At 38.4% G+C, this 23,230-nt stretch overlaps 1 protein-coding gene across 1 annotated transcript in view; it reads left to right on the top strand.

The window, feature by feature from the left end:
* Nucleotides 1–6,330: 6,330 nt before the first annotated feature.
* The window catches only part of RAPGEF5 (Rap guanine nucleotide exchange factor 5), a 603,491-nt gene continuing 586,591 nt past the window's right edge, over nucleotides 6,331–23,230 (top strand). The window contains exon 1 of the mRNA XM_053714138.1: nucleotides 6,331–6,657. Within this exon, the coding sequence (XP_053570113.1) occupies nucleotides 6,391–6,657 (267 nt within the window). The 5' untranslated portion in view covers nucleotides 6,331–6,390. The remainder of the gene's footprint in view (nucleotides 6,658–23,230) is intronic.

Raw genomic sequence — 23,230 nt, 5'->3', positions numbered from 1 at the left:
TCATTAATAACTCAATCTACACTGTCCAAAGCATATATATATATATATATATATATATATATATATATATATATATATATATATATATATATATAGAGTCCTTAGGCCTTTTGTACACTCCACCTCCTATATTAAGGACACAGGTGACTTCATTAATAAGGTCCAGAATGTTACACTAGATAACAACAAAGGAATATTATTTAGTCTTGATGTGACAAGCTTATATACTTCGATTACCCATGAGGCAGGCATGGGTGCAGTAAATAGGTGTTTAACACAGGATATAAATATTGGTAAGTAACAGTGATCATTTACTTTGGATCTTTTAAATATTGTTCTCAGATGTAATTTTTTCCTGTTTCAAGACAATTTTTATCTGCAATTACAGGGTACAGCTATGGGTTCCAATGTCGCCCCAACCTATGCTAATATATTCATGGATACCTTTGAAGAATATTTTATTTATAGTAATTATTTATTTCATCTATATGGCGCCACATGGTGGCGCTATATAGATGATATTTTCAGCATTTGGTTGGGGGGACATTGGAACCCTGGAGCAATTTGTTGGGGATCTTAACTGCGCTACACAACATATCAAATTTAAATTGATTTTGAGTGAGGAAAGGATTGACTATCTGGACACCACTGTGTATAAAAAAGATGGTATGTTAGCTGTAGATCTCTTTAAAAAACAAACAGATTATAACAATTTATTGGACTTTAATAGTGCACATCCCCCTGCTCTTTTGAAGAGTCTACCAGAAGCCAATTCATGCGTGTGAGTCGGATTGTCTCTGATGAAAATTTGGTAAAAGAAAGGCTGTCAGAAATGGGTGAACACTTCAAACAGAGAGGGTATACGACAGATATTATCCAACAGGGAATGAGAGATGTATTACAAATTCCTAGGACTGATTTACTCAAAAAGAAAATAAAAACCAAAAGTAATACAAAAATGATTTTCATAAATGAATATTCTCCTTGGAGTAGTCAAATACAGAAAGTGTTGAGAAAACATTGGCATATCTTACAGATTTCCAATCCACATGTGAAAGAATTCCTTAGTCCCCCTATGACTGCATTTAGAAGGGGTAAAAACCTGAAAGATGTATTGGTTAAAGCAGATGTGGGCCCAAAGAGGAATGTGAACCAGGGTTATATTGGGGATAAGAACTTGGGATGTTTTCCATGCCTTAACTGCCAAAATTGTAACAGTATCATCAAAGGCCCTATTTGCACTCACCCCTATACAGGCAAGAAATACAGGTTGAAAGATTACTATACTTCTAATTCTAAGTTTGTGGTATACCTAATCAAGTGTCCATGTGGGCTGGGGTATGTTGGCGAGACCACCCGCAAGGTACGGGAGCGCATTAACCAACACAAAAGCAACATCAGGACAGGAAATCTAGAAGCCCCTGTGTCCAGCCATTTTATCATGGCTGGACATCAAATAAATCAACTCATATTCCAGGTACTTGAGCATATAAGAACATCTAGGAGAGGGGGGAATAGAATAAAAACATTAAAGTACAGGGAATTATATTGGATACATGAGTTAGGGACTATGATCCCTAATGGAATGAATAGGGAAATGGATTGGAGTGTATGCCAGTGAGTATTAAAAATTACAAATTAAACAATAAAAATCATAATTTGAAAATTAGGAACTAAATACTAAAAATGAAATGGTGATGAATATTTGACTAACTTCTCTATATGTCCTTTGTTAATGTTTGCTTTGAATATTTCAAATAATTCAGAATTTGGCCACTAGATGGCATTTAGTTCAGAAAAAGATGGTTAAGGGTTAATATAGGTGGAGGTATGTGTGGTAGGCGGAGCTTTGGCCTATTTAAGGTTGGTTTTAAATGTTTTATGTTAGACATGACTAAGGACACTGGTCCGAAACGTTGTCTGTTTTAGTTGGCATAATAAAGTAAAAAAAATGTAATACTAATTTGTGGTGCTGCTATATCATTTTCATCAATAACTCAATGGGAGTGGGAACAATGTTATCCATATATGGTACACATGAACTAGAGCTGTCTGTCACTGAGATAAGAAAAATCAGTTTATGAGCCTACCTAGGTTTAGCTTTTAACAAAAAAATACTAAGAGAACAAAGCGAATTTGATGATAAAAGTAAAATGGAAAGTTGATTGAAACTCTATGCCCTATCTGAATCATGAATGTTTAATTTTGACTTGACTGTCCCTTTAAGCATTTTTGCACAAAATAAGTCTCTTTCTCTAGATAGATATTATTATTATTATTATCGGTTATTTGTAGAGCGCCAACAGATTCCGCAGCGCTATAAACAAAGGGGGAGTACAACAAAACAATTATAGGGTAGAGGGCCCTGCCAGGAGTTGCACTGTTGTAGTCAGCTCTTAAGAAGGTGATCTACAAACAGCTGGACTCTTAGGCTTACATGCTAAGGGGGTTCAGGGGATTGCAGTGGAGGAGAGGAACTGGTATTAGGAAAGGTTAGCGTAGGTTGTATGCGTCCCTGAACAGTAGAGTCTTTAGGGAGCACTTGAAGCTTTTAAAACTAGAAGAGAGTCTTGTGGAGCGAGGCAGAGAGTTCCACAAGATGGGAGCCAGTCTGGAGAAGTCCTGTAAACGGGAGTGTGATGAGGTGACAAGAGAGGAGGAGAGTAGGAGGTCATGAGTAGAGCGAAGGGGACGGGAGGGAGAGTATCTGGAGACAAGGTCTGAGATGTAGGGGGGAGCAGTGCAGTTGAGGGCTTTGTATGTAAGAGTGAGTGTTTTGTGTTTGATCCTAGAGGCAAGAGGAAGCCAGTGAAGGGATTGGCAGAGAGGCGCAGCAGATAAAGAGCGACGTGTAAGGAAGATGAGTCTGGCAGAGACATTCATTATGGATTGTAAAGGAGCTAGGCGGCAGGTGGGGAGACCAGAGAGGACAGAGTTGCAGTAATCAAGGCGGGAAAGAATGAGATAGTGGATTAAAATCTTTGTTATGTCTTGTGTAAGGAAGTGTCTAATTTTAGAGATGTTTTTAAGGTGGAAGCGGCAGGCTGTAGCCAAGGACTGAATGTGAGGAGTGAAGGAAAGATCTGAGTCAAATGTGACCCCGAGACATCGGGCATGCGGGGTAGGGGTAATGATGGAGTTGTCGACAGTTATAGAGATATTGGGGGTGGAGATTTTGGAAGAAGGGGGGAAAATGAGGAGCTCAGTTTTGGAGAGATTTGGCTTGAGGTAGTGAGAGGACATCCAGGAAGAGATGTGAGAAAGACAGTTAGTGACACGGGTTAGCAAGGATGAGTGTTGAGGGTTGTGGTTGAGTGAGAGTATTTGAGGGGGGGAGAGAATGGAATTATGTTGAGAGCTGATTTCATGTCTGATGGAATCAATTTTGTTAATGAAGTGACTGGCAAAGTCTTGAGCTGACAGAGAAGTTGTATTAGGAAGTGGGGGAGGGTGGAGGAGAGTATTGAAAGTGGAGAATAGACGTTTTGGGTTTGAAGAAAGATTAGAGATAAGGGTAGAGAAGTAGTGTTGCTTGTGGAGATTAAGGGCAGAGTAGTAGGAGTTCAAGATGAATTTGTAATGAAGAAAATCAGCTAAACTCCGTGATTTTCTCCAATGCCGTTCAGCAGTACGGGAACATCTGCGTAGGTACCGTGTCAGAGGAGTATGCCAGGGCTGGGGATGAGTGTGTGATTTCCGAGCAGTGGTAAGAGGGGCAAGATTGTCAAGGACGGATATAAGGGTGGAATTATAGTGGCAGATAGATTGTTCAGGGCAGGAAAAGGAGGAGAAGGATGAGAGGAGCGGTGTAAGGGAATTAGCAAGTTGTTGCTGATCTAAAGACCTAATGCTTCTGTGAAGTTTGGTGTGAGGAGTAGAAGGTGGGAGAGTTGTAGGAAGGGATGATATGTTGCAGGTAAAGAGATGGTGGTCAGAAAGAGGAAAAGGGGAGTTTGAGAGAGTGCATCGATAGCTAAAGATCAGGTCAAGAGAGTGACTGTCTTTGTGAGTAGGAACCTCTCTGCCAATCCCTTCACTGGCTTCCTCTTGCCTCTAGGATCAAACACAAAGATAGACCTACAATACGCATTAATAAGGCTCCCTGTACACATTCTGCAGACACTGGCTAATCTGTGCCCTGGTGCCACGGCACTTGCTGCACTAAAGTTAGTTCTGCCCCTGACAATGACTGGATTTATAATCATCTGGAGCAGAATGACATTGTTCCAGGAGTGCTGCTTGCTTTGAAATAGTTAAACACACAGTAAAAGAAGGCAGTCTGTTTAAAAATGGTACACATTAAAGTGTTTCCCAATTGACTAGAATAATACTGGGCTGCATTTGAAAAGCTTGCAGCTAACTAACTGTCTTTTGCCATTCTTTCTAGTTTGGCATGATTTAACGCTTTCCCTGCAAGTAGCCATGTAAGGCACTGTTACATAGAAACTCCGATTAATTGGATTGTGGGCAGGGGTCAAGTCAAGCAGGAATGCATGGCAACTGAGTTCCTGCACTATTTTTGCAGGTGGAATTAAGTTCCCCCTGGAAAGAAAACAGAAACGGTTAAGTAAACACTGCTGCTGTTGGTGGTAGGAGCTGTAGCATAGTCTGGTTAAAGTGATAGTGAGATCCTGTAGTAATGCGCAGTAACAGTTCCTATAATACACTAAATGCAAGCCTGTCTGCAGTCCTGCTGTGTGATCACCCCGCCCTGTGTGGAACACATGGTGCTTACATGTCTGTATAGCTTGCTTGGGGTTATTTAGCTCCCCTCAGCAGAAATAGGACTAATGCACCTTAAGTGGGTGAGACTCTGTGACAGAGGAATCATCTCAGGGCCAAATGCACCATTTAACCCTTCATTGGATTTAATTTGCTTTCATTAGCCAAAGTGTATAGATTATATACATATAAATATGTGTATATGTGTTTAAAACAATATTAGTTTGGGAGATGGAAGTCCTTGGTGAGTTCCCACACTTTTTTTTTGTAGGCCTTGACCCCTTATTGGGGTCTACAGTTTTGAAGGAACATGTATGTTTTAAAGGGACAGTCTAGACAAAATTAAACTTTAATTATTCAGATAGGACTTGTAATTTTAGTCAACTTTCCAATTTACTTTTATCATCAAATTTGCTTTGTTTTCTTGGTATTCTTAGTTGAAACAAAACCTGGGAAGGCTCATATGCTAATTTCTAAACCAGAGGGCTGCCTCATCACGTTTTTTAAATTGCTTTTCACAACAAGAGACTGTGGGCCATAGATAACACTGTGTTCAGGCACAGAGAGTTATTTAAGTGTTAGCACAATAATAAATGCAAGTCAATAGATAATAAATACATGCCATTGCCATGTCATGTGATCAGGGGGCTGTCAGAAGGTTCTTATATACAACTTAAACCCAGAGGTAAAATATATATTAATATAACTGTGTTGGTTATGCAAAACTGGGGAATGGGTCATAAAGGGATTATCTATCTTTTTAAACAATAACAATTATAGTGTAGCCTGTCCCTTAAAATCAGATATTTGCTGCAGAGAGTAAATTATCTTTGCAGATCCCCTGCTTTTGGTAACACTGAAATCGACATTCAGATATTGTGTTAATTGCACTCTTTGCACAGTCATTCATACAATGGGCAAATGTTTGCGTGCTCACTGCTCAATTAATATAACATGTGACATGATATACTGTATACAATACATAGAAAACATACACACATTTGCGCGCGCACACTCACTGGCGATGCGTCAGCGTGTCACCTACACTCACCCACACATATGGGCGTAGGATGAATAGGTAGTAACAGCTGCAGCTGATTCTATACTTTAACCCTTGGCTAACGAAGAGGGCTGCAAACCCATTGCTAAGCAACAAGCCCCTTCGTCTTGCACATCGAATAAGCGATGAAGGGATATGCCTCCGCACATATGCAACTTGGAAGTGTCAGACCTTGAAAATAATGCCACAGTACAGCATTCCCATACTATTTATGCTACTTGTTCTATCCACACCAGGTTATACCCTCGCTATATCCTGTCACTGTTGTTATCACGTCTGCATTACAATGGTCAGATGATTACATATGTCCCCCAGATCATTTGCCATACAGGTACCATTCTAAATGAAGAGTTCCCTACAAAGCTGCTTACTTTCCCACTGGGAATCCAGCCCTGGCTCTCAGTTCTATTCCCACGCATTTGAGGTAGCTGTGCTAGGTGTAGTGAGCTGTCTGTACACTGGGCTGGGTGCAGTAGTAGAGCCAGCCCTCCAGCAGCAGGCAGGGGTGTGTTTGTGTATGACAGCAGCAGGCGGAGGAGAGACTGCAGCCCACACACTGCCTATAGCACGGCTCCGTGTAACATGCTCCCGGTTTACACAGCTGCAGTATGACTGTAGGGCAGGTGAGGAGGAAAATGCAGAACGCCTCGGAGAGTAGAACCGGGGTGTCCTCCGCGCCAATACCGGCAATTCCCTCCCTTAGCCGGAGCCGTAGCGTGCGGGAGCAGCAGGCACAGCTCAGGCACAAGCTGAGGGAGCTGCCTTCCCTGCTGAGGAGCGGCCTGACCCTGCGGAGAAGGAGCTCAGTATTTGCACCATCTCCCTCCCTATCTGAGAGCGAGGACACCGCGGTAGCTGCTGCAAATGAGGACCCGGTGAGTGACACCTGCTGCGGGGATGTACAGTGTGCCGCGCATGCAGAGATACAACTGAAGCATTCTGTGAGCTTTTATATTGTACTGGTCCAAACAAAACTACATGAAATCCCTAGTAACAATAATGTAGAATACTGCTGATAATTGTATTAGTTTTCTACTGCATTCTATGTTTTTTATACGTCTAGATTATCACTGCATGTAGACTATAGCAGGCGTATTCGCTATAGTATTGTAGGATATATCACTGCACCTATAATAAACTGCAATGTTTTATATTGCTAAAATACTGCATGTTTTGTCCCTGGAATTAAAATATATAACGTACTGGGGGATTTCTTACTGTATGCAATGTCTGACACTGTTAGAAAACAAAGTAATTATATTTGTTTAATGCAATTGCAAATTTAACTGCTAGATTACCACTGTGATACCTCATACTGATTGTAAAACAAACTGTAGTTGTGCACTGCTAGAGTACCCCTGCATATTAAACCTCTAGAATGCAAATACTGCTGGGATGTATGTATTATAATGCAGTCAGTGTGCTATATTGTATTTGCTAGAATATAATTGCATATTAAATCAAGGTTTATATTTCTAGACTATTACTGTTATAATTCAACACACTGACAGTGTAGAATACCATGTCATGTACTCCTTAACTGCTTCCCTAAATGCTGTATCTTTATAAAACTGCACAGTACATTGCTAGAATAACTGCCCCATTTTGCCCTGCTAGAATATCTGTACATTTTACTACATTGTTTTGTAGTATAACTGTATGTATGTTTACTAGAAAGTCACTGAATGCAATGTGTTTACGCTAAAATAGACGTTTTCTACTGCTGCTAAGATATCACTGTATATCATTCAGTGGAGGAACAGAATACCATTACATACAGTTTTGCAGGAATGACCCTGTAACATGGGTCACACTTCTAGAATACTACACAAAATTATACTGCTGGAATATCAGATAGTGTCATATATCACAGTCCGGGCCAGATTTGCCATAAGGCAAACTATGTAAATGTTTAGGGGCATCTTTTGTCTGACTTGTAAAATGAAGGAACTTTGCATTTCCCATCCCATTACAATGCACATAATATGGCACTACACCTTGCAAAACAATACAGATACTGCCATGATGGCTGTGATGCTAATATATTTTTGCTAGAAACACAAGTGACATTAGTGAAATTATTAGGCATATGCTATATGGATTTGCATGAAGTCTCTGTGTAGATTTGGTACTTATTGTAATGCCAACAAACCACTGCATATTGAACATAGCACTAGAATATTACAGTAAGACTACATAGGATAAGTGAATGGCATATATTACTTTTTAAAGGGACAATAAACTTTTAACTTTCATGATTCAGATAGAGCCTGCAATTTTAAACAACTTTCCAGTTTACTGTTATCTAATTTGATTTGTTCTCTTGGCATCAGTGCTACTGAATTTTTGCGGTGCTATACAAATAAATTAATAATAATAATCCTTTGTTTAAAAGTGTACCTAGGTAGGCTCGAGCAGCAGTGCGCTTAAGGGAGCTAGCTGCTCACTGGTGGGTGCATATATATGCCTCTTGTCATTGACTCACAATATGTGCTCAGCTAGCTTCCTTTAGTGCATTGCTGTTCCTTCAACAAAGAGAATAAGCAAACATTTGATAATACAATTGAAAAGTTGCCCTATCTGAATCATGAAAGAGCAATTTGGGGTTTCATGCCCCTTTAAGATTACCACAGGATGTGAGAGATTCCACTTCACATAGTACATTGTTTACCTTGTTAGTCTGTGATAAACTGCTAGCATTATACATCCACCTTTGCCTCTCACTGACTGCCACTAAAGCTTGACATCTCACACTGTCTCAGTAGCATTGTCACAGAAATATTCTTACACTTGTAGTACACCATAATGCCTGAAGAAGCTAGAAGCTTTATATAGGCACGTGCAACTTCCTCAACAATATTACTCGGCTAATATGCCAAAACCTTTTCTTGTTGGTGTGATTGACACCCATAGTTTGTTTCCTTATGTTGCAGTGCCAAGCTGCCACGAGCCCTAGAGACTTGCCCAGCTATAATAGTACACCAGTCTTCTAATGTTTACACGCTGCAGTTGTGTGCCGGTTCTGCCTTACACTTTTAGACAGGTGTTTTGATTTGAGGTGCATCTACTAAAGGAAAAGTGCTTGTTACGTTTTACATTAGTCCAATATTCAGATGTACGGTGTATTGGTAAATAACATGCAGTGATTTCATCATGACACATAAAAATAGTTATTTAACATAATATGAAACACATGAAGAGTCATAAGCCAGAGACAGGCTGTGTTTTTTTTTTTATATCTGTGTAGCTGCACCTTGTAATGTTTACATTTCTACTATTGCATTGCAAGGTCTTTCCCATTTTCAGTCTATTTCTTTGCAGTTATATAGTTGTTTTTATTAAATATGTGGTAATTTCATTGATATGCTAATCATTTTATTTATATAAGCATCTGAAATGGCTTATTTGTCTATGAGGAATGAGCAGATTGTATACATGGAAGACTGGCATAAAACGCGACTTCTTCAGTTCATGGTAGTAAATGTAAATCTTTAGCGATGATGATGATTATTATTATTATTATTATTATTATTATTATTATTATTATTATCATTTCAGGAGCAACCTGAACAGTGTGTTTATTCTCTGTGTTCAGTGATTTATTAGTGAGATGTGGCACAAAATGTTTATCCCTTTGGAAAAGTAGCCGTATCAAGAGTATAAGAGAATATGACAGTGATAAAGTGTCAGTCACATTTGCTTGCTCAGCAAGTTTGCTGATATGTGCATTGTCTATAGGTGGTAGCAATATATTATCCAGTTTAAATACCACAATTTAAACGGATATAAAACCCAACATTTTTCTTTAATGATTCAGACAGAGCATACATTTTAATCAACTTTCCAATGAACTTCTATTATCAAGTTTGCTTTGTTCTTTTGTTATCCTTTTTTTGAAGGAGCAACAATGCACTACTGGTTGCTAGCTGAGCACATCAAGTAAGCAAATGACAAGAGGAATATATGTGCAGTCACCAATCAGTTGCTAGCTCCCAGTAATTATTTGCTCTTTCTGAGTCTACATAAGTATCTTTTTCAACAAAGAATAGCAAGAAAGTTGTTTAAAATGGAATGTTCCATCTGAATCATAAAAGAAAAAACTTTGGTTTCATTTCCCTTTAAAATATTTGTGTGCATGTACATTTAGGACTATTAAAGGCAAGTCTTTAATCTCCAGTGATTGCCCTTCCTACTTGACCATACTATGATCTATGCTTGGATAGGGCATGGAGTTGCATATGGTAAGAATAATTTGGCAGTACCATATATGCAGGTTCGATTCAAACTTACAAAAAAAAGGTAATCATAGTGAACCCTAGATTTATTTATTTTTCTTCTTTTTTCTGGAAGATAGCAACAAATTCCCTGTATAGCAGTCAGCCATCTTTTGACTATTCGTTATAGAAATAGAAAAATATTCTGGAGTAATGTTGTTGTAATGTATAATTTAACTAATTGGAGTACTAGAAGTAAATATAAACTCAAATAGTAATATAACAAAAGGGGAAAGGGACTGTAGGCATGAAATTAGGATAAAATGTCACAAATAATAGTTTTAGGGGAAAATTTCTTAGGATATAATTTCCTTAGCTTAATGATTAAACTGTGTGTGGGTGGGGGGGAGTTGCAAACCTAGTTGAGGGTATTTAGAGAAATAGTAAAATAGATGAGCTAAATTATGCAATTACAATTTTGGGGTAATAGTAATATCAACTATGGCAATATTCCTACTCTCATAGCGAGCATCCAAGAAGTACTATTTACCTTGGAGTGGTCTAAGGACTGGTGAAAGGTCCCTGAGAGTGGCTCAAGCTAGTAAGGGACAGGTATATAAAGAGTTCCCTAAGAGAAAAATATAAGATTTTACGCTGTCTCCTTCAGCCATTTAGTGCTAAATAGCGAGGAATATATTTTATGAGTTACTTAGGCCTTTCTGATAACTTAAGGAAGGGATGATCATACACCTCAAAACAATTCTTAAACATATAAAGAACATGAACTTATAATATTGAATATACATCTGATTAACAAAACAAGATGAGAAGTGTTGACTAACTGTAGTATATATCAGAACCCAAGGAGATAATTACACCAACACATAGATATATTTCTGTTAAGTAGGTAACAAACAATAGGCAATTGTCCCATACATATCTACAGATTTGGGGATGCTGATATCTCTGCCAATATAGTATGCATTATCATATTGTATACAACTAATATAAGAGCAGCATGACCAGAGTAAGTAAGCTGTATGACTATATATGGCTCTAAGAATCCTTTAGCTTTCCTTGCCATTGAAAATAATAGCGTCTTATTATTTTGGTCTATAGTAAGGAGCTATATGTAGCTATTATTTTATTGAAATAGAGAAAAACATGCCATCTCAGCCGCAGATAGCATATATAGTGGAAAGTAAAGACTTGGGAGTCCTGTGGATAAAAAAATACTTCTGTATCATGCAAAAAGCTATTATAGGTGTATTTTATAAAACTAGACCGGAGCATTAGCAATATTTTAAAGGGACAATCAAGTCCAAAAAAACCTTACATTTTTCAAATATGGCATGTAATTTTAAACAACTTTCCAATTTACTTTTATCAACAATTTTGCTTTGTTCTCTTGGTATTCTAGTTGAAAGCAAACCTAGGAAGGCTCATATGATAATTTCTAAGCCCTTGAAGGCCGCCTCTATTTTATTTACTTTTCACAGCAGGGGAGAGCAAGCTCATGTAGGCCATATAGATAGTATTGTGATCACGCCCGTGGCTAGTGGCAGACACTGCACTAATTGGCTAAAATGCAAGTCAATAGATAATAACTAAAAGTCATGTGATTAGGGGCGGTCAGAAGATGCTTAGATACAAGTTAGTCACAGAAGTAAAAAGTGTATTAATATAACAGTGCTGGTTTTGCAAAACTGGGGAATGGGTAATAAAGGGATTATCTATCTTTTTAAACAACAAAAATTCTGGTGTTGACTGTCCCTTTAAGTGACAACAAAATTCTGCCTGATAGACTTTCTGCATATATAGGTACAACTAAAATCGAACTGAACTAAATCAATTTTTCAGCAGGTTTACTCTACTCTAGACCAATAAATTAAAAAATAAAGCACTGGGCCTTAGATTATCAGATTGCTCATCTTTCTGAAAACCGCAGTACTTTAGGTTGGCGATACTATATGTACATCGGAGCACTAAATCTAGGGTTGTGCTAAGAGATCCCCCTTACTATGAGAAGACATATACAGTGATCAACTGGCAAGCATAAAGTGTTAAAAAAGAACGGTAATAATAGAACAGCAATTGTCATGCATGTCTTATCTAACGTGGTGAGATTGTGCATATAAGCAGAAATCTAATGAAAAAGAACATTGTTAAAGCATATTTTACTCTACATAACTAATTTAGAACTATAGTTCTCTCAGTGTAGGCTCCACAAGCTTACTCCTCCGATCTGCAAGATATATATACTGTATCTTCAGCTCAAATATGATAAAGGAATCACACTATCGAGTGAGTTGCTATCTTATGAGGGCTTGGGAGACATCTATGTAGCCGTCTCTTTAACCTATGCCTCTAGTAACCTTTGTCTCTGTTCTTGTTAGTGGCAGCCACTTTGAGCAAAAAAATCTCAGAAATAGGGATTTCCATAGAGGCCAGGCACTGTCAGTAGTCAGGTGTATATGGAAAAATGGCACGATCTCCGTGCTTGAAGATTTTAGTTGCTGATCTCCCAGCTTTATGTGGGTCAGTAGCGTTATGCTTGGTCCCTTATCGACAAGAGATCTTGATTCCCCAGATGTAAGTTCTAAAGTAGGATACAGTAATACGGTTCTCAGCGGTATTTGTATAGCCATCAGCGGGTATTTCTCTGTACTATAGGGGGAATCTTCTGTGCCACTCATCTGGGTGTCGATGGTTGTGTCAATTACGGTCTCCAGCATTCTAGATTTCCCTTGTTCATGGATATTTGGCCTTTGGCAGTGTACCGTATCTGAGATGGCTCTGATCAGTTGCATTTTGACTAGTTGGAGAGCAGTCTTGAGGGGTTACAAAACTTTATTTTCCCATCTAGCAGTAGCCGCCATATTGCCTTTAGGATCGATTAGTATCTTGTGCGGTAGCGGGACTATCATGTCACAATCGGCTTAACTCAGTAGTCAACTGAAGTCCGATATCTGTATGAGCGCTTATCCCTCTACTGTGCCTCCAGTGTGCTGCTGATCTTGTTCGTATGAGACGGGTATGATAGTTTGGGCCTTCAGGCGTTATTACCAAAATGGCGCCCACAACTCACAGCCGGCTGGCAATGTTCTTAGAATAGACTTTCCTTAGTCTTTGCGAGGTTCCTGCATTATTTTTTATCACTCTTCAAATCTCAGGGCTTATCTCGCTTCGGTAGCCGAACCTGAGTTGTAATGCGGTAGATTTTATTACTATTTAGCCCTTAACTGTGTAGAGCTTCATGATCATGCAACCACTCCGTTCCAGACTCTCTTTGCCCCCCATATATGCACATTTTAAGACAAAAATGCATGTGAGGACAACACAGCTGTATGTTTATTAGCAGAATATTAACTTTGTTTCTATCGGTAAAATGTTTATTATTATTATTATTTATTTGTAATTTGTGTCTAGTTTAAATTTTACTTTATCTTGATTTGCTCACTTAGTAGCCAATTAATGACACTGATGCAAATTTGTTACAGCTTCAAACATGTCTGTTTATAAAGGGTCATATAAGATGGTACTGTTAGACTGATGACATATAAATATCAATATATAGAACTGTGTTAAAAGAGATATATAGAAGGGAAAAAGAGATTATGATCTACTGTTAGAGCATTTCATTATTGCACTTTTTGCTTCTGTATATCTTTTGTATTTAACCCCTGCAAAAGCATTAAACACGCCATAGTTAAAGAGAGCTCCAGAGCAGCAATGAACTAATGGGAGCTGAATCAAAACATCTGGTGAGCCAGTGACAAAAATCAAATTGTGTAAACACCAATCACAAGCTAGCTCTCGGTAGTGTAGGATGTGTGCACATTCTTTTTCAACAAAGGATACCAAGAGTACAAAGTCAAGTACATTTAAAAGTATCTTAAAATGAAATGCTCTGAATCATGCAAGTTTATGTTTAACTTTCCGATCCCTTTTACTGAGATCTGTTTACGTTTAACAACATTTTAAATGTATTATAGTAAATATTGACTTTTACTGACCTTGGAAAGATTGTAGATCTTGGCTATTCTGGAGAGGTGGGGATGACCTATTTTGTTTTAGAAACACTAGGATTTTAAGATTTACATTTTTTTTTCTCTCTCGTCAAATAGTGGATCAGTGTAGCTTATTTGTGACATTGGTCCAAGAGTGGCCAATATATTATAAATATTATACTTGTGTATATATAAAAGAGAGAGGTTCTCTTTTTGTTTGTTTGCTCCAGACATATGTTACGTACTTGGATAAACTGACAAATCTTGTATAGAGTATCTTATCCCAAACTGTTCCTTTTGTGTTTGACCAGATACTGTCTGTAAAATTCCAAACCTCGGTGGCCTAAGAGTGACCTACTAGACTTCCTTTTTTAGGATATATTTGTAAATATGGGCCTTCCCCAAGAGTGGCCTTCAGTTCAATGGGAGGACCATTCTGTGTATGAAAGAGGTTCTATTGATGTTTGTTTAAACCTGTTTCAGTCATACTTGTTGTGTACTCTGGAAAAGCTGACACATTTTATATAGAATATTATATTCTAAATTGATTGACCAAATACTGTAATATTTGAAACCTCAATAAAAATGAATAATAATTAAAAAAAAAAAAGTGGATCAGTGTTAAATGGACATCAAAGGGTCATTACAGTTTTAAAAAATGTTTTTATTTGTAAGAGCTTGTATTATTAGCAAGTCTGTGTTTAAACCCTGCAAAAGGGTTAAACACAGTGAAAAGTACCACTCAGGAGCCAAAGAGAACTGCTGGTCTTGTGCAGGAAGAGCCAGTGAAACAATTGGCAGTTGCAGATTCTGCGTGTGACCAACAGTTTTTAGCGGCTCTCAAGTGTTTTTTAACTATGTGTTTAACTCCTTTGTGGAGGTAAAACACACAGATTCGCTATTGCTAAAACAACATGATGTAACAAATAAGAGCAAATAATTTGTGCATTATAATGGCCCTTTAACCCCTTAAGGACCAAGGCCATTTTTCAATTTCTTTCCCTTAAAGACCAGGGCTATTTTTACATTTCTGTGGTGTTTGTGTTTAACTGTAATTTTCCTCTTACTCATTTACTGTACCCACACATATTATATACCGTTTTTCTCGCCACTAAATGGACTTTCTAAAGATACCATTATTTTCATCATATCTTATAATTTATTATTTAAAAAAATTATAAAATATGAGGAAAAAATGGAAAAAAAACTCACTTTTTCTAACTTTGACCCCCAAAATCTGTTACACATCTACAACCACCAAAAAACACCCATGCTAAATAGTTTCTAAATTTTGTCCTGAGTTTAGAAATACCCAATTTTAACATGTTCTTTGCATTTTTTGCAAGTTATAGGGCAATAAATACAAGTAGCACTTTGTTATTTCAAAACCACTTTTTATCAAAATGAGCGCTAGTTACATTGGAACCCTGATATCTGTCAGGAATACCTGAATATCCCTTGACATGTATATATTTTTTTTTAGAAGACATTCCAAAGTATTGATCTAGGCCCATTTTGGTATATTTGATGCCACCATTTCACCGCCAAATGCGATCAAATAAAAAAAAATTGTTAAATTTTTCACAAATTTTTTCACAAACTTTAGGTTTCTCACAGACATTATTTACAAACAACTTGTGCAATTATGGCATAAATGGTTGTAAATGCTTCTCTGGGATCCCCTTTGTTGAGAAATAGCAGACTTATATGGCTTTGGTGTTGCTTTTTGGTAATTAGAAGGCTGCTAAATGCTACTGCGCACCACACATGTTTTATGCCCAGCAGTGAAGGGGTTAATTGGGGAGCATGTAGGGAGCTTGTAGAGTAAATTTTAGCTTTAGTGTAGTAGACAACCCAAAGTATTGATCTAGGCCCATTTTAGTATATTTAATGCCACCATTTAACCGCCAAATGCGATCAAATTTTATAAAACGTAAATTTTTTCGCAATTTTAGGTTTCTCACTGAAATTATTTACAAACAGCTTGTGCAATTATGGCACAAATGGTTGTAAATGCTTCTCTGGGATCCCCTTTGTTCAGAAATAGCAGACATATATGGTTTTGGCGATGCTCTTTGGTAATTAGAAGGCTGCTAAATGCCGCTGCACATCACACGTGTATTATGTCTAGCAGTGAAGGGGTTAATTAGGGATCTTGTAGGGAGCTTGCAGGGTTAATTTTAGCTTTATTGTAGAGATCAGCCTCCCACCTAACACATCAGACCCCCTGATCCCTCCCAAACAGCTCTCTTCCCTCCTCCACCCCACAATTGTCCCCTCCATCTTAAGTACTGGCAGAAAGTCTGCCAGTACTAAAATAAAAGGTATCTCTTATTTTTTTATATAGCATATTTACATATGCTGCTGTGTAGGATCCCCCCCCCCCCCAAACAGCTCTCTAACCCTCCCCCTCTACATTATTGGGAGCCATCTTGGGTACTGGCAGCTGTCTGCCAGTACCCAGTTTACAAAAAAAATATATTTTTTATTCCCCCCCACCACTTTTCTGTAGTGTAGTTCCCCCCCCCCAAGACTAAACCCCCACCCCCTCCCAGATCACTTCGATTATCTAGATTCAATTTTGTATACCCCCCTCTCTCCCTCTAAATTTAAACAAAATCTGTTCCATAGTGTAATGGTTCCCATCCGCTCCGTGCACGTGCCCGCCCGCCTCCCCCCGTGTGCGTCTGTGCTCGCCCCCAGCGATCCCGCCCACCTCTGCACTACGTAATCCGCCGATGGCCGCCCACCCGCCTCCCACGTCGGCTCCCACCCACCGATTGCGGCTATCGATTTCCGGTGCAGAGAGGGCCACAGAGTGTCTCTCTCTCTGCATCGGATGGGGTAAAATGTTATTGCAGTGATGCCTCGATTTCGAGGCATCACTGCAATAACCGGAAAGCGTCTGGAAGCAATCAGGATCACATGTCGTTAAGGGGTTAAAGTCAAAATGTAACTTTCATGGTTCTGGGAAATTGAGGTTTTAAGAGACATTTCAGTTTTCTTCTATTATTAAAGCGATATGAAAACCAAACAATTTATTTCATAATTCAGATAGCGCATGCAATTTTAAGCAACTTTCTAATTTACTCCTATTATCAATTTATCTTCGTTCTCTTGGTATCTTTATTTGAAAAAGCAGGAATGTAAGTTTAGGAGCCGGACAATTTTTGGTTCAGAACCTGGATAGTGCTTGCTGATTGGTGGCTAAATGTGGGGTTAACATTTTTATTTATATTGAAGCATTACTGCAATAATACTATTATCTTATACCGAGCATTTTCTTTTTGAACTTTTATATCCCTTGCAGTAAAGGATAAAACCTTATTTCTTAGTAGTTTGGTACTACTGGACATTTTCACCATTATATATTTGATGACATGGTTGTCAAGTTCTCGCAGGGGCATATCCTCTGTCATATTATAAACTAAACTTTGAATTATTATTTATGAAAGTTTCTGGTATTTTTTTGCTTTGGTTATACAATTTTAGTTTTTCTATTTAGACAGAGAGCTAAAAGCCTTAATGCACAATAAATCACAGATTGTGTTTCATAATATCATCTTTTTACAGTCAGAATATGTTCTGTGCTTTGTGTTCAGTATATATTCGACATAAATATTTGTCTCGTTTGATCAGAGGATGTTATCATTTTCATGTTCCAGTTATAAGCCTTCATCAGTAGTGACTAGGAGCTTCACATACGTTAATCACTGCCATGTTTATCAGGGGGATGTTCTTCTCATTTTACCCTCTATGCAAAGCAACGTGATAAAAAGGTGCTTTGTTATTTATAGCTAAAATTATTAAAAGACAAAAACAGATTTGCATCACGGCACGTTTGTCCACTGGGAGTGGAAGAGTGTCAAATGCCCCCCATTTGAGTACATGTCTAAATTGTGATCCTGAAGACTGAGTTGAGAGGCCTTAAAGTGAAGGTAAACTTTGATGAATGAAAGCCCGGTTTTTTAACAATACTATTAAAAACAGGGGCACTTTCATTCATCAAAGTGTAGAAAGCAGCCGTTTTTATTAAAAAACTTACCTTTGTTATTTCCAGAGCCAGAGCAGCTTCCCCCACCCGGAGATCCTTTCTTCACACGTCAATGACTAATCCAGCTTCCTCCAATCACGGCAGAGCCTCAGCCAATGACTCCCCTGGGGGGAAAGCCGTGATTGGAGGAAGCTGGATTAGTCATTGATGACGTGTGAAGAGAGGATCTCCGAGTGGGAGAAGCAGCTCTGGCTGTGAAAAAAACAAAGGTAAGTTTTTAATCAAAACAGCTACTTTCTAAACTTTGAATGAAAGTGCCCCTGTTTTTAAAAGTATTTTTAAAAACCGGGCTTTCATTCATCAAAGCAGTGGAGGCTCCTCCATATGTGCACTGTCGCACTTGAACCCCCAGCCAGGGGCAAGGAGGGGGGGAAAAAATGAGGGGGAAAAAAAAGTTTCAATTTTTTTTTTTGAATAAAATATATTTTTATTACATTTTTTTTAAATTATTTTATTGACAAAGAAACACACATAATTTATTAATAAATAACAAGCCCAGGCAAGTAGGCAACGTTAACTGATGCACTGTGCAGCAGGAGCTAGGACTGAGTTGACACTCTCAGCCTGAGCTGAGACACTGACTGACAGCTCGCTGACGTCACAGTCCTGTCCACCGCACCACCACGCTCACGCTGTGTTGTGCTGGGTTAGTTAGCCACTCCTCCTCAGGCTGCTGTGCACTGTCTCTGCCAGACTGCCACCCCCATCGGATTGCACGTGCGATAAAGAGAGCCCTATGCCTGCACAGTGATCTCTATGCACTCACTGTGCAGGCGTAGCTCCTCCCCAGCCTCCTGCCTATAGAGGCTTAATCGCACAGGCTGAACTGTGCGACTAGTTCATTTCAGCCTGTGCTCTATGTCTCCTCCCCCAGCCTCTGTGATCGGCTCTGAGTCTGATAGGCTGCACGGTGCACGTGATGGCCTCCACGAGGCTCCTCCCGGCTCAACGGTGCGAAAATCTCATTGTGGAGATAGCCGTTGAGCTGAGAGGAGAGCTCTGTCCTGTTCAACTGTGTTGTGGAGGGAAGCAGCGAGATTAAGCTGGTGCTGCTGGAGAGGTGTGCCGGTGTAATTGTGTCTGGTGAGCTTGAATGAATGTTCATTAGTTTACCCACTTTGGCGAGCTGTGGGCTAAATGTTGTATTAGGTCACCTAAAAACAGGGCTCCCGGTTATTTATATACACTGTTACTGCACTCGCCTTTATTTTTGTTTTATACTGGCTTTATGATGTGCTCTAGTGGTTGCCTTCCGGTTCTCACTTTGTGGTGTGTACATATGCCGCTTGTATTTTTGCCTCAGCCATTTGTATTTTTACATATTCTCTTGTGTATACCGGGTTGCCATGGCAACCGGCCAGTTTGCGCTCTAATTTTTGAATATACTATTGTTCCCGTTTTTTTCTGTAAGCTGTTTGACCCCTTATGATGTTTCTACTGTTTGGTCATTACTTTGAACTTATATGCCGGGACGTTTATGTGATTACTCAGCCCTTGTTTGCCCATTTAATAGTTTTGATTGCATAGTTTTGATTGTATTACACTGTTTTATATGTAACAGTATTGGGTTATATCGTTAGATCCCAGCTTATTGCGTTATTTTGGGATTCTTTAATCGCAATTCCAGGACTGCATATACACAATTGTATACATTTTTGACACATGTACATTCATTATGTTTGTCTATTCTTTTGACTATTTCTGATGCTTATGTGTTTAACATCCACCCATGATGATGTGATTTACCTATGTGTTTACTATGTGTTTAACTTTTTTTTTATTTTTTACTCCTCTTTCTGACCTTGTATTGTTTTTTATATTCATTTAGTATGTGCCATTTGTTTTTTATATTCATTTTTTTATATTCATCTAGTATGCGCCATTTATCTATTGTCATGTACAACTTAACCATGGGCCTGACTTTACTTGTGTATCTCTATGTATGTATGTGTATGTGTATATATATATATAATGTCCTTATACTGCCCCAGTGACAGGACTCTTGTACCCAGGATATATAATATTATATATATTATATATCCTGGGTACAAGAGTCCTGTCACTGGGGCAGTATAAGGACATTATATATATATATATATATATATATATATATATATATATAATGGGTGGAGCTATCTGAGGGGCGGCGCTAGTGCTCCCCCATCTTTAAAAGTCACCAGCCGCCACTGCATCAAAGTTTACCTTCACTTTAACTCACTGTGTATGTTGGCCTGTAATTGGGAATAGGAGATTCACTTGACCCCTCAGGTTACCATGTTTTCAATGTGAATGTTACAGATTTCTGACCTGATAATAATTTTACCTGTGCTCTAGTTCAGATATCCTGAAGATCTGGCTTATTAGGGAGGCCTGAGGAGATGTTTGAAAACCCCTCCACTAGATAAAATGTGGCCAATGGGTAGATCAGGAATAATTATAGCCACTAGAGATACATTTTATAAATGCAAAAAATGTGTTTTGCAAAAATGTAGTCTGCACCACTGCAGTATCTTCAATAGAAAGGTTATTCAGCCCAATAATATTAATCCCTGTGTAAAATGAAGACCATTTAGGTGTGCAAGATCAGAATGTCTAATGATTAACAAATGAATAGGTAGATCACATTAACCAACTTCATAAACAAATTTACCCCATCTCACTAAAGTTTGGATCTCACCCATGTATTAGATGTAGATTCATACTATGGAGAGGGTACTAAAAATGTGTCTATTACTTGGCAACAAGTAAAGTGAAGGTCCATTTTGATGAATTAGTGCTCGGTTTTTAATAAACCTATTAAAAACAAGGGCACTTTAATTCATCAAAATTGACATTTCACAGTTTACTTCAAAAACGTACCTTTTAATCGTGGCAGCTGCTCCAGCACTTTCTCCGCCCGTCGCAAGCTGTCATCACAGGTCCAATATGACGAATCCGGCTTCCTCCAATCACAGCGTTGCATCAAGCCAAGATTCCCCCTGGGGGAAGTTGTGATTCGTTAATTCTGACATCTGCAGAGGCTTCTGACGGCCGGGGAAATCGCTGGAGCGGCATTGAAGATTAAAAGGTAAGTTTTTGATGAAGTAAAGTGCCCTTGTTTTTAATAGGGTTTATTAAAGATATCATATAACTGATGGAAAAATGGTGCTTATATCAACTATACACTAAATTTAAAGCGTTAAAATTGATTGATCAATTAAGCTGTACCCTGATTTTAATAAAAAATGAAACAAAGCACAGCTGACACCACATTATATGACACAGAGTCTCTTTAAGCTAGACTTAGTTTTTCATTCTATGACTAATGCAGAAGTAGGCGGATTTTCGTGATGTTCAGATCTTTTTGGAAACAAATTTCTTCTTGTGAAAGTGAAGCACACTAAAATCTGTGCAAATCTAGACCTTAGTGTGCTTCACTTTCACAAGAAGAAATTGTTCGCAAGTTTGCTCAAAAAAGATCCACATTCGGTATTGAAGTCTACTTTAAACGGTCCACATTTAATGTAAAATTACATGTTTTACACACTTTTATTCTATCAATGTCGACTTTATGTGCAATGGCAACATGCACATTATGGGGCCAACCCTTCAAGTGTCTGGCGGACATGATCCACTGTAGCTATCATGTCCGCCAGACATAGATAAATGCTGACCGCATTCACTGTCTGCATTTATCATTGCACAAGCAGTTCTGGTGCTCTATGTGTAACTCATAAGTGTCTAGGCAACCCTAGCTCCAGGTCCCTTAATATATAGGGCCGGGCAGGGCTGAGATCTGGGCTTTGATAAAGGATGCCCCTCATATCACAAGCAATAAGGAAGTGCTTCTGCCTATAGATGTGTCCTTATTATGTGGTACATTTATCAAACACAGAGCAACGTCATCACGTGTCATATCGCCACCAGGAATAAACAATGAGGGCAAATGATGGCTTGATTTAATTAGTGTAAATGCTAACACTGTGCAAGTCACTGCTGATTATTTGAGCATGTGCAGCATTTAAAAACTTTGTGCACAATGCATATCTATTTATGCACCGATGCAAAGTAAAACCTATAACTAATATTTTACCAGGAACATTTTTGCTAATAAATGCGTATTGAAAAATGCATTTCAGTTTTTGAGTGTTAAGTCCCGTTAACAATTTTTTAGTTGTTCTGTTTCTTCTATCTATTGTGTATCAAAGACGTTTAATGCATTAAACAAACATATGCGGTCATGATTTATAATCCCATTTTAATATAAGTTCATAAACCCTCTGCATAAGGCATTTGACTTTACATTTTAATGAAAATTGAAAGCATAAAAAAATGGTTTAGCTGTAATGACACAAATCAGCACTGCTTTTCTTTGCATTTACAGACACTAAATTTAACTTTATTTTTTAAACTTGCAGAAGCATTCCAAAATTAGATTCAAATGTGTTTTCTTAGCAAAATCCTTTTACATAAATGTTCCTATCGTGCAAAAAAGAATTAGATTTTAATTCTGAGTTTTGCAAATGACCCATCACAGCAGCTGCTTAGATGCATTTCCATGGTAAGCTATTTTTGTATGAGAGACCGCTCTTTCATACCAGTCTCACATGATGCCGGAAAATGTGACTGCTGGTCTCAACAACACCTAATGCCACACAGAGATCGCCTTGTGCACAGGCAGGAATTTGTATTCTGCACTTCTCTGCTTAAATGAGATTTCTCTGGTGGTCCATGAATCTTATTATACCTGCTGTCTAAACTCCTGTTGCCATTATCTCTGTGCCATTTTCAAAGCCACAGAAATGAGAGGCCTGATTACATGGTCCCAAAGGGCTGAACTGAATTAACAAGGAAAAAAAAAAAGCTAGGCTTGCTCAAGTTTGTGTGCTTGCATCTGAAATGGATGATTCAGGAAATCTGACTGTTAATACCTAGTTTCTTGCTGTTTAAATATTTAAAGGGACATGAAAGTCAAAATTAAACTCATGTTTCAGATAGCGACGTGAGCAGCAATTCACTACTTGGAGCTATATGGCAATTGGTAGTTGCTCACATGTCTCTTGCCATTGGCTCATTAGATGTGTAGAGCTAGCTCACAGTAGTGCACTACTGCTCTGTGGCTTACTTTAACTATGTGTTTAATCCCTTTGCATGGATTAAACACATACTTATATTCAAGCCGTACTGCAAT

Source organism: Bombina bombina, chromosome 5 (genome assembly GCF_027579735.1).
Source record: "Bombina bombina isolate aBomBom1 chromosome 5, aBomBom1.pri, whole genome shotgun sequence".
NCBI classification, from domain to species: Eukaryota; Metazoa; Chordata; class Amphibia; order Anura; family Bombinatoridae; genus Bombina; species Bombina bombina.
The sequence above is the reverse complement of the archived record's forward strand: the minus strand, read 5'-3'. Positions and strand labels throughout refer to the sequence as shown.